Genomic DNA, 15,084 nt, shown 5'->3' with positions numbered 1-15,084 from the left:
GTAGAAGAGGAGGTTCTAAAAATCCATGTCTTTAAGAAGAGGCCTGTGAAACAACTATCAGAAAGACACTCACTGCCAAGCAGCTCAGTCAATCCCAGGAGCTATAATGTGGGAAAAGATCCTACTCCCACCAGATATTCTCTGATCTCTATGTTCTCATAATCTTCATTCACGTGCATGAGCGCACGCGCACACACACACACACAGAACATAAAAAATGTAAGAGGAGAAAAAAGGTGGGTGTTTTTATGTTAACTAAGTAATTTTGACTTCTCTGCTAGCTAGACTTGAATGCTTTTATTTTTTATTTTTTATTTATTTATTTATTTGGTTTTTCGAGACAGGGTTTCCTGGAACTCGCTTTGGGAATGCTTTTAGAAGCAATTAGTTAAGAGTGTTTAGATCTTACCACTGCAAGTTGTGTCCTTGAAGCAACAGTATGAAAAACTGCAGGCATCATAAGGGATTCCTCAACTTTTATTTCCATGTCATTTTCTGTTGAAAAGGTAGTTTTAGGAATAGCAGGTGCACGGTCACATAAGATCATTTCTTTATTAAAAAGAAAAATTGGATTTGTGTCCTGTATCAAAAAAAATGCAGAAGTGATAAAAATAAAAATGTTATAAATGATGAACTTACACACTGCTCTTGACACAAGAACAGAGTCCCTGCTCCCCATCTGATGAGAAGGCAGAATATGCAGTGTAGACACCTACCGTTCCAGCGCTGTAGGTACACACTCTTCGATCTGCAGCCATGCATTCTCCTCCATTGACCACTAGCACCTGGTGCTGAATAGCAATCTTGTATTTGCTTTGAATGGCATGCTTAAGGTCAGCCACACTTAGGAAAACAAAATCCAGTTATTTACATATGCCTAGTGCTTTTATAAAAGCAGCACTTCATAAAATAACACACACACACACACACACCATAATATGTTACTGAATTTCATTCTAACATTTTTCTCCAAAAACAATCAAAAAAATCCAGTAGTAATAGTTTCCTATTTTTTAAATTAGATACCACAGTCAACTGGCTGTCAGTGAAATAAATGCCTATTCTGTCACATATAAAAGTATGACATCTAAAAATACAGGCAGTACATACAATTACTTTTCAGGGTTTTTTGCATAATGGTGAAAGGTATAAACAGACATACATATGGTGTCTAGTTTGGTAGAATGCCTCAAAACCCAGAATTTGTGTTAAGATTTTCACAATACATTATAGAAAGTATATTAAGTCTAAACCATGTGAAAACTCCTTCCTTTAAAAAAAAATTCATAATAATCCATAGTGACATGTTGTAATCTACACTCCCAGAAGGAAGAGCAAGTTCAAGACGAGCCTTATGTAATGAGAAAAGTCACCCCTTTAGAAGCAAAACTGAATCAATGAAAACGAATGTATTTAAAACATAAATTAGGGCAAAGGAGATAGCTCTGTGGGTAAAGTGCCATGCCCACTGTAAAGCAAAAAGAATTAAGTTTGAATTCCCAGGACTCATATATAAAAGCAGGAAGTATGTGGTAGTCCATGTCTGTAACCTCAACACTAGGAAGGAGACAGGCAGATCCCTGGGATGCACTGGCTAGCCAGTCTAGTCAAATCAGAAAGCTCCAGGTTCAATGAAAGCCCCCGTTTCAAGGGAAAAGGGTAGAGAGTGACAGAGCAAGATATCAAACATCTATATTTACCTTCCATACATATGTGCACATACACATGTATACAAATGAACATGTATACAAGCACATACCATGTATGAAACACAATAAAAATCAAAATAACCACTTAGTGGCACCTGTGTATGTATATTTGGTGTATGTTCTGGTATGTTCACGTGTGCCTGTATGTGGACATGAGAGGTTGATGCTGGGTGTTGTCCTCCATTGCTTTCCACCATATATCTGAAGATGGAATCTCCCACTGAACCTAAAGTTCACTGTTTTGGCTAGACTGAGTGGACAGTATGCCCTAGGGATTGATTCATTTATCTCTGTATGCTGTCCCTTTCCCCCCATAGGACTGGGTTACAAGCACACACTGAAACATCAGGTTTTTTACATGGACACTGGGAATCCAAACTCAGGTCCTCATGCTTGCTCAGCAAAAACTTCCTTTACCCACTAAGCTAGCTCTCCGAAAGCTTTGTATTAGCACGTATGAATTACATAATTTGTTTCATTTTGACACTTTTATACATTTTCATATTCACTTTCTCCCTCTTATCTACCTTCCATTCTCATTTGTCTCCTTCCTCTTTCCAGCTACTTACCATCTTTCTTCTACTGTCATGCTGACTTTTTATTTAAAGTTTAATTAGGTTTACTAGGTAAAGGGTTATGCACAGGAGTATAAGCAGCTTACCAGTGGACCCACAACTAAAGAAAATATCGCCCTGCCTCCAATACCCACTAACTGACTATGGATCCTTAGGGAAAGGTAGAACTATGTGAGGCCCTCCTGCAACCTTAGTGCCATTAAAACAAACAACAATAACAAAAAATCTCTTTAGTTTGTGTATATGTGCTTTTCCCACATATATGTCTGTGTATCATGTGTGTGTCTTATGCCCACAGAGGCCAGAAGAAGGCACCAGATACCCTGGAACTAGAGTTACAGGTGGTTGTGAGTGACCATGTCAGTTCTTTGAACAGAACCTAGCTCCTCTGCAAGAGCAACAGTGCTCTTAAGTGCTGAGCCATCTCTCCAGTCCTGTCCCTGTTGTTTTCGAAATAAATATTATTCAAGCTATTGGTAATAAACTCATCATTCTGTAATGCTATCATTACTACAAAGTAAGTAGCCTTGAAAATGGTGTGTACTATTTGTTTCTTCTTCTCATGAGACCTTAAATTAATTTTCCCTTGCCCTGAGAACTAGCCTTTGCATTTTATAAGCTTAGGAGAATCTTCAGTCAAATATCTGACATCTTGGTCAAAGCAGAAAATGATTAGAAATGAGCTGCACTAATCTGGATGTTCCATTTATTTTATAATTTCATTAATAAGCCAAACAAACCCACTGACTTTATTCACACAGAATAAAAGCAGCAAATGGAGAAGATAGCTCAGTGGGTAAAGGTGTTTGCTCTCAAGCCTGATGACCTGAATTCAATCCCCAGAACCTAGATGGTAAAGAGAACCAAGTTGCACAAATTGTCCTCTGGTTTCCACACATGCACCTTTGGTACACATAAATACGCACACCCAAATAAAATGCAGCTCAGGTTTTAAAACAAAGAAATTACACACAATTTAAGGAATTTGGGTGTAGCATTTTAGAATGATAATAATTATGTATGATAAGTACGGAAAAAAACTTGAGTTTGTTATAGGGACACTGTTTGTTTGTTTGTTTTTAAAGACATGGTCTCATTAAAGACAAGGTCTCATTGTGTATCCCTGGCTGACATGGAACTCAGATATCCACCGACCTCCACAGTGACTGCTGGGACAAAAAGTGTGTTCACCATGCTCAGATGGTTATGTTTTTCATTATAGATTATTTTTATGTGTATTGTGCATTACACATGTGCTGAAGAGGCTTCTGAAACCCCTAGAACTGGAGACATAGATAGCTGTTAGCTGCTGTGTTTCAGTTCAGTTCAGCTGAGACTGAAACTGTTCTCTTCAAGAGCAACAATAGCTCTTAGTCACTAAGCCAACTCTCTAGCTCCAATTTTTTTTGAAATACTTTTTTTTTTAATGTTTGTTTGTGTAAGCACATGTGTGTGGGTACATACGACATGCACAGGAAGTTGCATCGCTAAGTTATCCTCGGGAAGATGATTTACCTCCTTGGAGACAGCATCTCTCATTGTCTTGAATTTCACCAAATTAAGGCTAGACTGTCTAGCCAGTGAGTCCCAGGGATCTTCCCAAACTGTGATTACAACCACACACTGTGACAACTGTCATTCCTATGTGGGCTCTGAACATTAAACTCAGACTGTGCTTGCAAGGCAGGTGTCCTTTACAGTAGGGTGTTTTCTTAAAATAAGGTAATTTTTTATATAAATTCAAGATGGAAAACCAAAGGATAAGTGAAACACAACTCACGTTTGCACAGTTAGCTCAGTGTCAAATGTCAAAGTGGTCCCAGTGTTAACCAGGAACACATATAACTTCATGATGATCTTTCTGGAATCTGTGAGCTGTACCTCACACTCCAATGCAGTTCCTAAATGAAAAAACAAAGGGAGTAATTCAAGAATAATTTTTAATACCTTTATCACCAAGATGGAACAGTCCTACTATACAACAACAACAAAAAAATAAAATGTAGGTTGATTTTAAGATAAATGAATTGAACAATGAAGTCAACTCATTTTTTTTTTTAAATGAGACTAATGAGAAACGTAACAGTTCTACATCGGACAGTTGACTTATTTACAGGAAGAAAAAAGCCCATCACTAGAAAAACAATGTGTATAATTTTTCTTGCTTTCCATATTCAGAATAAAAAAAATAGGAACATGGAGGTATAGTTGAACAGAATAATTGATTTGTATACGAAAGGTTCTAGATTTAATCCTTGAAGATTAAAACAACATAAAAAGTGTGTGTGCATGTGTGTGCGCGTATGTGTGTGTTTGTGTGTATGTGTGTGTTTGTGTGTGTGTGTGTGTGTGTATGTGTGTGTGTAGGAAGAAGGTTTATATACTTGTGGTTTATATACTTGTAATTTCAGCAATCAGGAAGCTAAGGCAGGAAGATGGCTTTGAGTTCAAAGCCAGCCTGAGCTACACATTAATTAAGTTCCAGGCCAGCCTAGGAAGCATTGATTCTGATCTTAAAACAAATAAAAACTTAACCCTCAAAAGCACTGCTCCTCCTTCTTCCTATTTCAGGGTATAAATGAAACTACAAGTAGCTATTACTAGGCTGGGAAGATGGCTCAGCAGGTAAAAACACTTGCTGCTTAAGCAAAAGGATCTGAGTTCAAATCCCAAGCACTTTCTAAGAGCAGGGAAGGCCACGAGCAAGCTGATAATCCAAGCACTGTGAAAGAGACAGGAAGCTCACTGGGGCTTGTAGGCCACCAATCTAGTTCCAGGTCTAGGGACAGATCTTGTCTCAAGGGAATAAGGTAGAAGAGTAATAGAGCAGGACAACTGAGATCCTCCTCTGGCCTCCATGCCTGAATACAAGACCATACATATACACCATACACTGTCTGCACACACACCCAGAGACAGACAGATAGCAGCCATTAAAGAAATCACCCCTCTCCTAATTCCTTCCACTTGGTTGCTGCTTCCCCTGTATTCTACCTCCATTACAAGCCAGACTACTCTGCAAGAACCATTGCTCAATCCCCTTTCTACTCCCAAAAGCCAGAAGCCAGGGGTTGGTTGGACAGATAGATAGGTGGCTTAAGGGAGGATTTGTTGCTCTTGTAGGACTTGGGTTCAATTCCCAGAGCTCACATGGTAGTTCACAACTATATGTAATTCTAGTTCCAGAAGATCCAATGCTCTCTTCTTACTCGTTAAGGCATCAGGCACAGACATACATGCAAACAAACACTCATAACACAGAATATAAAAATAAAAATAAATACATTCTTGGAAACAAAACAAAAGATCACCCTCTACCACTAACTATAAACAAGATGGATCTTGAAATGAAAATATTTAAAACTATTCTGCCATTAACTTGTTCAATTTAAAAACTCATTTATGAAGGTTTCATAATCAATAAAATACCAAGACTGGACTTTAATACTTTTGGGTTTTGATTTTTTATTTTTTAACAAGTAGGAGGTAGAAATCCTATAGACAAATGAAAGTGATGAAATGAACTTCTCAGCCTGGGTCTGTTTATGTTCTTCCCTTATGAGTCATAAAATAAAATTTTCAGGTAAGAAAAGGCAAATCAAGGTTTTAAACCTCTGGTGTCAGTGGACCAAAACTGCAGTTCTGAAGGTGTGCACATGACTTACCGCCAGGTACTGTGAAGAGTATTACTGCTTTTCTTAGAAGATTACAAGTGGCTTATTTGTGTTTGCTTGATATTGACAACTGAGTGGCACTACTGGTGAATCTCAAAGAACTGGAAAAGACAAATTTCAGAGTCATTATAGAGAAATAATTCAATGTCAGAACAACATACAGTTAAGTGTTCTTTTTTCCTTTAAAACTGCCATCTACAATAATATTTCTCTACCTGGTCTGGTACCTTGGTATCTTTTCTCACCTGCATATTCACTGAATCCACAACTATGATGTAGACCCATAATGCTCCACTAAAGATAAAAGTCACCAAAACGAACTTCTACAACTGATATTCCTGCAGCCATCTTTCACATGTTAAATATAATGATCAGACAGGCATGGTAACAGGAATTTTTCAAGATCATGCTGAGATACACTAAAGAAGAGTCAAAGTAACCATGACAAGGAAGAGCCCAGGCTGTAGAGACAGGCAGGTTAGAGTTAGGAATACCTCATAATTTTTTTTAAAGATTTTAATTATTTTAGGTGGGTTTGTACACTTGGTTCACATGCCAAAGGCACTGAATCCCACTGAAGCTGTAATTGCAGGCATGGCAGCAGTTGAGCCATTCAAAAAGGGTGCTGGGAAAGAACTCTGCAGGAATAATACTCACTCTTTATGGAAGACCCATCTCTTTATGTACCCTCCTTACTTTAAGATATTTAGACATATTATTTAACCATTTCAGTACCTAGGGTGGGCTAGATGGCTCCAGAGTTACATAAGGCCACTTGTTGCCAAGCCAAGGTTGGATGGTGGAGAACCAACTCCCTCAAATTATCCTTTGACCTCCCACACATGAACTGTGGCTTGCACATACTCATATCCATCCATATACACACAAAACAAAAGTAAAAATTTTAAAGAATACCTAATAGCAGACAACCTCCATGAAATAAGCATCAGTTATCTCTGGCATCCCCACATCCTGGTTTTCATTAATCAACACCTACCCCTCCACTGCCTCAAGATGTAAGCAAAGCCTATGGTTCTAATCAATAAAATATAGCAAAAGGTAACAGGACAGTCTATGGTTATTAAAATTAAACCTTCCATCTTACAGTTTACTTCCTTTATTAACTTTGCTAAGTAAATGGCCATACAGACAGTTCTACACACACACACCACCCACACACCCCCGCCACACACAGGGCCCCTGGCTAATGGACAGCAGGAAGCCAGGAACCTCAGTCTGACAATTCTCAACGACACTACATGACTTTGAACAGACCTTTTCTCAGCTGCTCATCCTACAAGATACAAGTTCTAGATAAAATAATATATTTATGTTGCTTCAAATAAACTTGTTTATAGTAATTTTTTACTCAGCAAGAGATTAATACAGTACAACCGCATCAGATGTTATGAGAATAGGAAAGAAAAAATTAATGTAAGAGCACAGCATAAGGCAGATAATAATGTAGATCTCCAATGTATATGTTGAAATATCAGGCTTCCTTCCAGTATAGAACAGAATATGGCCTACTCCTATGGATGTAGATACTAATATTGCTGACTACCAACTCTTAAACCTAGCCCAAGTTTGAATGGTCTATAAAATCCCTCTTAAACTCAACATGTCCAATTTATTTCATACTATATCTTCAATCTGGTTTTGTAAAACTCAACTCTTAATTCGCTTTTCTTTTATTCACTCTCTGCTTATTGAATCTACATTTACCTAGTATATCACTATCTAGCGCTTCTAACAGGCACAAACATTAGCACATCTATCCATTAATTCTAACACTTAAATATTTATAGATTACCTACTCCTATTTACTGTAGTAAATCAGATTCTCCTTGTTTACAACCGAGTCTCAATCTGTCTCTGATTTCTTCATCTCTAATACACCATCTTCCACCATCTACCTTCAAAGATACCGGTTTACAAGGCCACAAAGCTATAATAGTGTATGTAGACTTCAATCAACAAACACTCAGGACACAGAGCAGGAGAACTGCAAATTACAGGGCAGCCTGGGGCACACAGGACCAAAGACAAAAGAGAAAGGATCCTTGATGTAAACACTAAGTGAATCCAGACTTTCCTGCTACGTAAACCTTATTACAATCAGTTGATAGCAGCAGCTACCATTCTTTAAGTATTACCACATCCTAGGAAGCTAGTCTATACTCTTTCCAATCTTGGGATTATAGGCAGTCTTTACCATGCCCAGTTTTCTATGTGTTTCTGTAAATACTTTCATTTGATCTTCAGGAAAAAATTTCACTATAAAGATCATAAGATCATATTGCTTTTTTTTTTTTTTTTTTTTTTTTTTTGGTTTTTCGAGACAGGGTTTCTCTGTGTAGCTTTGCGCCTTTCCTGGGACTCACTTGGTAGCCCAGACTGGCCTTGAACTCACAGAGATCCACCTGGCTCTGCCTCCTGAGTACTGGGATTAAAGGCGTGCGCCACCACCGCCTGGCCCATATTGCTATTTTATGGTAAGAAAACTAAGGAGTTAGTATCATAAGTTAATGAGTGCTGACTCAAAGTTACATAATCCAAGGCTTCCATTTTTTTGCCCTCAATAATTATGGTAGATATTAATGACAGCAAACTCCATATTACATATACTATATACATTACAATGTTTCTCATATATTTTCCACCTTTATTAAAAATGGGAGCTTTTCAAAGCAGACTTGAAACTGGCTTGGCCTAACATAAACATGTAACTTACCTACCTAACTGTTGCAGACAGCAAAGCTGGACAGGCTGAGCCACTTAAGTCTTACAAGACTTTGGGCTTGTAAATTGTTGAGACTGAGAAAGACTATGGGGACATTTGGAGTTGGATTAAAGGCATTTTGCATTATGATACAGTCATGAGCATATGGGGCCAGGGAATGGAATGTGGTGGAGTCTAAATGAGAAATGTCCCATAGGCTCACATATTTGAACACTTGGTCCCTGATTGGTGGTACTGTTTGGGGGATGTTCTAGAACTTTTAGGAGGTGTCAATGGATAACTTTGAGAATTTATAAGTTTGCCCCACTTCGAGGTTACTCTTGAAGATATGATCTCAGCTTCTGTTTGTCCATGCCTCACCATCATGATAGACTCTTGGCCCTCTGGAACTATAGACCAAAATTAACACTTTCATCTATAAGTTGTTTTGGGGCATGTTATTTCATCACAGGAACAGAAAAGTTAACACATTAACACTGACTAAAATGTACTTATAATAACAACTCTTTTGATGAATAAAGAAAAGAAAGTAGGAATTGCAAGTAGCTGTCAGCAAGTTAACATGTGGGTCTGTAAGTTAACAACGAACAAGGTCTCCTATAGGCTATCACATTGTGAAGAGAGAAAATATGTAATTGTTAGCATTTAAAAGATTCTGTAGTGAGGCCGGGCAGTGGTGGCCCATGCCTTTAATCCCAGCACTTGGGAGGCAGAGGCAGGCGGATCTTTGTGAGTTCGAGGCCAGCCTGGTCTACAAAGCGAGACCCAGGAAAGGCACAACGCTACACAGAGAAACCCTGTCTCGAAAAACCAATATTCTGTAGCATTATGAAGTCCATCATGGATTAGAACCACTTCCCTTCATTTAACCATTTTTCATATTATCACAAATGCTGCACAGTCAGCAATACTAATGCCTAACAAAGCATTCCCCCTCAAGACTACATTGTATTTACTTATTAACCCTCAGGGTTTAATTTTACAAAATATACTCACTTCTTGTATTTAGGATTATTTCTAAAAGACAGATTTTTTTTTTTCAGAAGTAAAACTGCTATACTAAAACACTCAATTTTTGTTGGTTTGTTGGATGTTGAGAAATGGTCTCACTATGCAGTCTAAACTAGCCCTAAGTGTGGCTCAAGCTTCAAGTGCTGGGATTACAGGAACAAACCACTATTCCTGACTTGAAACATTCAAGTAGTTTGTAGCTACTATAGTATGCTACACACTTGCTGCTTTTACCCATCAGGTAATATATCCTGTTTACAAGAATATTTATTCACTACTTTATATTTACATGCCATCTTTGACTGCCAATAAAGTTGTTACTCATTAACAGTTTCCCTACTAAACACATCAGGTGCTATATTAGACAGTGTATAACACTGCAATGACCAAGATAAGCTACTATGAATTTCAATCACCAGAACAAAACAGATAAATTCCACTGTACTTGTAAAATCCCATCTTAATTTTAGGCAAGGCTGCAGAGATACACACACACACACACACACACACACACACACACACACACACACACACCTTTACCTCATACTTTATACACATAGGTGAGAGGCATTTATTATTTAGCTCAAGTGTAACAGCTTCTCAAGATATGTTGAGAAGCGGGGCTGGAGAGATGGCTCAGAGGTTAAGAGTGCTAGGCTGCTCTTCCAGAGGTCCTGAGTTCAATTCCCAGCAACCACATGGTAGCTCACACCATCTGTAATGAGATCTGGTGCCCTTCTCTGGCCTGCAGGCACACATGCAGACAGAACACTATATATATAATAAATAAATAAATCTCTAATAAAAAGTTTAAAAAAAAAAAGATTGAGAAGCAACCCATGATCTACTCAGATATGGAAGTCTATGTTTTCATGCACTGTTTTACAGCTCTAAGACTAGTGCTTTGAGGAGGTGGATCAGAGATAACTGCTCTGAATTCCAAGACCAGCAGCTTTACTCAGAAGCTCCCTATTGAATCTGCACCCTCATCATTCTCTACATGCCCATAAACTGCAGCTGACAAAGTCCTGCCCAAGAACAACAGAGAGAAACCAAGTCACATAATAAGGCTCCACCCATATGTGTAGTCTAAAAACTGTCAGTGCATGTTTTTGGCCACAAATGCTTTTAATTATCCACACATCCAAGAATGTGGTACATAAAATTAGCAATCATTGCTCTCACCAAGACTGTTACAATCACTATGCTAAATAGCTTTATATACACTGTCTCTATGCTAAATAGCTTTATATACACTGCCTCATTTATCACATTTAAGACAATATTATTGTTGTTTCTATTTGCAAATGAAAAAAGATTCAGAAGTTACCTGGCCTGCTTAGAGTTAGAAATGCAGCAAATAAAAATCCTAGGGACTGAACCAAAGTGAGTTTGCTACATAATTTCAATCAAAAAATAGCAGCCAATACTGGGAAAATTGGCACTCATGTACTTGCAATCCCAGCACTATAAGGTCCCATGATCAATATCTAATGCTATTAAAAAAACAAAAACAAAACCCAAAAACAATAACAAGAAAAGCCCCAAAACAAACAATGTTTTCAGAGGGGGAGGGGGACACAGACAGGGCTGGAAATGTAGCTCAGTAGTAGGGTATTTGCCCAAGGTCCTGGTTCAACCACAGAGTGATGGGGGAAGATTAATCTGGAAATGATAGTATCAACAGGGCATATAATCCTTTCCAGGATGTATTTCTCACAGTGTCAACAAAAGCAGGGCAGCAAAAACAGCCTTATGCACCCACAGTACCTGCTGCTGTGAAGAAGCAATCTTATCTGAAAAGGTATGATCTCTGATCTGGACATCTACCAAATCATCTTCAGGCTCCTGCAATTTCACAGTGAATAGGCTTCAAGTAACCAATATTTCTAAAGGAACTGAAGACATTGTGCTGTTGGATGTCCTTCTGTATGGTGTGAATATGTGTTGCTATGATTGGTAAATAAAGAAGCTGCTCTGGCCTATGGTGAGTCAGGTTATAGCCAGGTAGGAAATCCAAGAGAGAGACAGGAAGTTTTGGTGAGGGAGATGCCAAATTGTCATCCAAGTTTGTAAGGTAATGGGACGCAGGTAAAGCCACAGAACACATGGTGATACATAGATTAATAGTTATGGGTTGTGTTAGGCTATAAGAGCTAGCTAGCAAGAAGCCTGCTGTATACTATACCGTTTGTAAATAATATTAAGACTCTGAATGATTATTTTAGAAGCAGCTGCAGGACTGCAGGTGAGAGAGATTTGTCCTGACTGCGGGCTGGGCAGGACATAGGAAATCTTCCAGCTACAACTTTGTGACACCAGAAGGTACTACAGGATAGAGACAACAGCCAGTGACTCTCAGTCTCAAGCCTTTCCAGATCCTAATCTCCATTTAAACTATGTGAGTGTGGAGGTAAGTCACATGGCAGACAAGCAACCACAGAACAAGGTAGCAAGCTTTACAAGAGTTGGTGTCAAAATGCTAGGGGGAAAGCATGCTTTAAAAAAAAAACAGAAAAGAAGAGAAGGGAAAGTTAAGGTTTCTGAGTAATTCGGAAAAGTGTGCAGGCAGACTTCTGAAGCTGCCAGGCCACAGCTCTGTAAGTCACAGCCTAATTTTAATTTGCATCCTTTGCTACAGTAAAAGTTGTAATTACATATAGTGTTCTCTTAGTTTATGAGCTATTCCACATAAGCGTAGTTAGTCTCCAGAGGAAAGGCAGTCTTCAGTGCCTTTTCTAACTCTAGAAAACTCACTGAACATTCACATGGTGGTTTCTAAAGGGGCTATTAAAAGGGGCTGAATTTAAAAGTCTAAAGCAGAAAATGAACCAATCACATATGCTTAGAACATCTAAATGCACCATAGGGCAAGAAAAACTAATAAGGCCATGCTAAAAGGACAAAGAAACCAACATTATAATGGCTTTCATTGGCACGGTTTAATCATTAAAAAAATGATTGAAAAACTGAGTAACCTCAAATCCATAAAAACTCGTGTGTTTCTAACAATACCTTAAAAAACAAACAAACAAACACCCTGGGGCTAGTGAGGTAGCCAAGCAGATAAAGATACTTGCCACCAAACCCGACAACACAAGATCAATCCCAGGATCAACATGGTGGAGAGAGAATCAACTCCCACAAGTTGTCTTCTGATTCCCACAGACATTAAGCTGTGTGTCCTCTGACCATATACACGAAATAAATAATGTAATTTAAAAATGAAAATAAATAAAAATAAATAAATAAAAATCTTGGTAAACTAGTTTCAGAGCCCATAATAAAAGCTAGAGAAATTGGGCGGTGGTGGCGCATGCCTTTAATCCCAGCACTTGGGAGGCAGAGGCAAGTGGATCTCTGTGAGTTTGAGGCCAGCCTGGTCTATAGAGCGAGATCCAGGACAGGGACCAAAACTACACAGAGAAACCCTGTCTCAAAAAACAAAACAAAAAAACCTAGAGAAAGAAAAATTAAACTTTTACCTTTTCTTACATGAACTGTGCTTCAGGATAACCCACTAGCTGATAACACCCAGAATACTTACCTAGAAAAACACCAACAATGGTGCAGATGAAATACAGGGATAGTCATTTCGCACTAAAGTAACAGATCTACAATCAACATGGTTCAATCTCTGGAACTATGTAAAGGTAGGGGAGAACCAACTCCAAAGTTGTCCTTACACTTCTACACACTTGGACTGTGGCATGTAAATGCAATACATACATAAATGAATTAATTAAAACAATCAGGGAAAATTCTGACAGATTCTTCTAATGGGCAAGGAAGGTTGAAAGATATGACTTTCAGAGACCACTCGGCACTCACTCTAAGCAGGGCATACTAAAGTAAGCATCTCAAATGATTTAACTGGATACAGTTCTAGTTTCTTGCCTACTCCACAAAATTAAGATTCCACACCTATCAGCCATACAGTAAATGCAGAGTAGATTAAAAACTAATCATTGTAAGAAAACAATCAACAGAATACAAAACGATGACCATTCCCTAGGACATCAACCTAGGTTCTTCAACAAATTGTTTCCAAAATAAAAGAAAGCTTTTAATAAGTAAAAATAAATTAAAAAACAATAAATGCATGTATAGATCTGTTTGGGGGTAAGGAGAGAGGCTAAAACAATCAAAGCAACTAATAAAAGCCAATTTTTAGATAAATATAAAAACCCAAGTCTGAGCTAGGTATTAAAGAATTTCAAGTTGGAAGTTTGTCACCATGGAATTCTTGCCCAGGGTGCATGGAGTCTTTTGTTTGATTCCCAGCACAAACCTCCATCATCCAAAAAAATGTTAAAAATTTTGTTAGACTGAAGGCTAGCGAGGATGCTTAGGGGTTAAGAGCTCCTACTGCTGCTCTTCCAGGGGACCTGAGCTCAGTTCCCAGCACCACATTGGGTGGTGGCTCCTAACTCAAGCTCTTGAGGAAACAACTGCCTCTGTCGTCCATAAGCATCAGCATGCATACCCAATACACATTTAATTAAAATAGTAATTATAAACCCGCTTTTGTTTGGTTGATAATGGCAGGCACAGTAGTTAGGACAAAATAAGCTCTCAAAAACTAATATGTAAAATGATACTTGACTTAAAATATTGCCTAATGAAAACAAATGATGAAAAAAAGAAACAAGAAAGGTTAGCAGAAATGAATTTTGTTGAAATGTAGATATATTTAATGTTGAATGGTACTCCCCAACAAGTGAAAAAGATACAGAAGGTTCACTAAGTATACTAACTTTGTGCATTTTCAAATTTCCACAATAAAACATAAAAGGAGAAAATAATTTTAATCATATTCAACATTTACAATGAAGGGATCAATATTATAAGTAATTAAAACCTTTAGAAAGCAATTAGTATTTGTAAGGGTAAACAAAGATCTTATAAATTCAGATTTTCCTTAACCCAGTAATAATACTATTTCTAGTATTTTTTAAACTGCATCAATAGAAATACCAGGATTAACAAGCACAAAGCCAAGAAAACCTACAATGCCAGATATTGAATTTCTATTATACTGTCCTTTGAACGCACCAGAATGAGCGTTGCTACCCATGCGGACCCATGCTAAGAAAATTATGGCCAGGCATGGGGGTGCTTGCCTTTAATCTCAGCAAATTCTCTTCAAGTTCAAGGCCAATCTGGCCTACATAGTGAGTTCTAGGACATCTAGGGATACACAAAGACCCTGTTCTCAATCCCTCCCTGCAAAAGGAAACAATTTTCCAATGTGTTTAAGTATATAAAAGATACTTTACCATTATCATTAATAATAAATGAGCAGTTATTCATTCTTCCAGTGTAAATATTGTAGAAAAACACGGGAATAGTTTTTAGTAAGGCTAATAATG

General features: G+C 38.0%; 1 protein-coding gene and 1 non-coding gene across 7 annotated transcripts in view; both read right to left on the bottom strand.

Annotated features, from left to right (window-relative positions):
* The window catches only part of LOC114684038 (RB1-inducible coiled-coil protein 1), a 47,521-nt gene extending 40,259 nt beyond the window's left edge, over nucleotides 1-7,262 (bottom strand). For 3 of the 6 annotated variants that reach the window (XR_005090804.1, XR_005090803.1, XM_037202457.1), the window contains exons 1-4: nucleotides 5,950-7,262; nucleotides 4,065-4,185; nucleotides 717-843; nucleotides 410-580 (exon numbers count right to left, since the gene is read on the bottom strand). Coding sequence is in view for 4 of the 6 variants with exons in the window: in XM_037202457.1 (XP_037058352.1) it covers nucleotides 410-580; nucleotides 717-843; nucleotides 4,065-4,135 (369 nt within the window). In the remaining 2 variants the exon portion in view is untranslated. The remainder of the gene's footprint in view (nucleotides 1-409; nucleotides 581-716; nucleotides 844-4,064; nucleotides 4,186-5,949) is intronic. The other 3 variants (XM_028858470.2, XM_028858468.2, XM_037202456.1) reach the window with 3 other exon arrangements.
* A 7,407-nt stretch (nucleotides 7,263-14,669) lies between these two features.
* On the bottom strand, nucleotides 14,670-14,794 carry LOC114684049. The gene has a single exon (XR_003733229.1). It is a non-coding gene; the product is annotated as a small nucleolar RNA SNORA8 (small nucleolar RNA).
* Nucleotides 14,795-15,084: the final 290 nt, after the last annotated feature.

The sequence above is a fragment of the Peromyscus leucopus genome, chromosome 2 (assembly GCF_004664715.2).
Source record: "Peromyscus leucopus breed LL Stock chromosome 2, UCI_PerLeu_2.1, whole genome shotgun sequence".
NCBI lineage: Eukaryota > Metazoa > Chordata > Mammalia > Rodentia > Cricetidae > Peromyscus > Peromyscus leucopus.
Note: the sequence above shows the minus strand (reverse complement) of the source record. Positions and strands in the feature narration are given on the sequence as shown.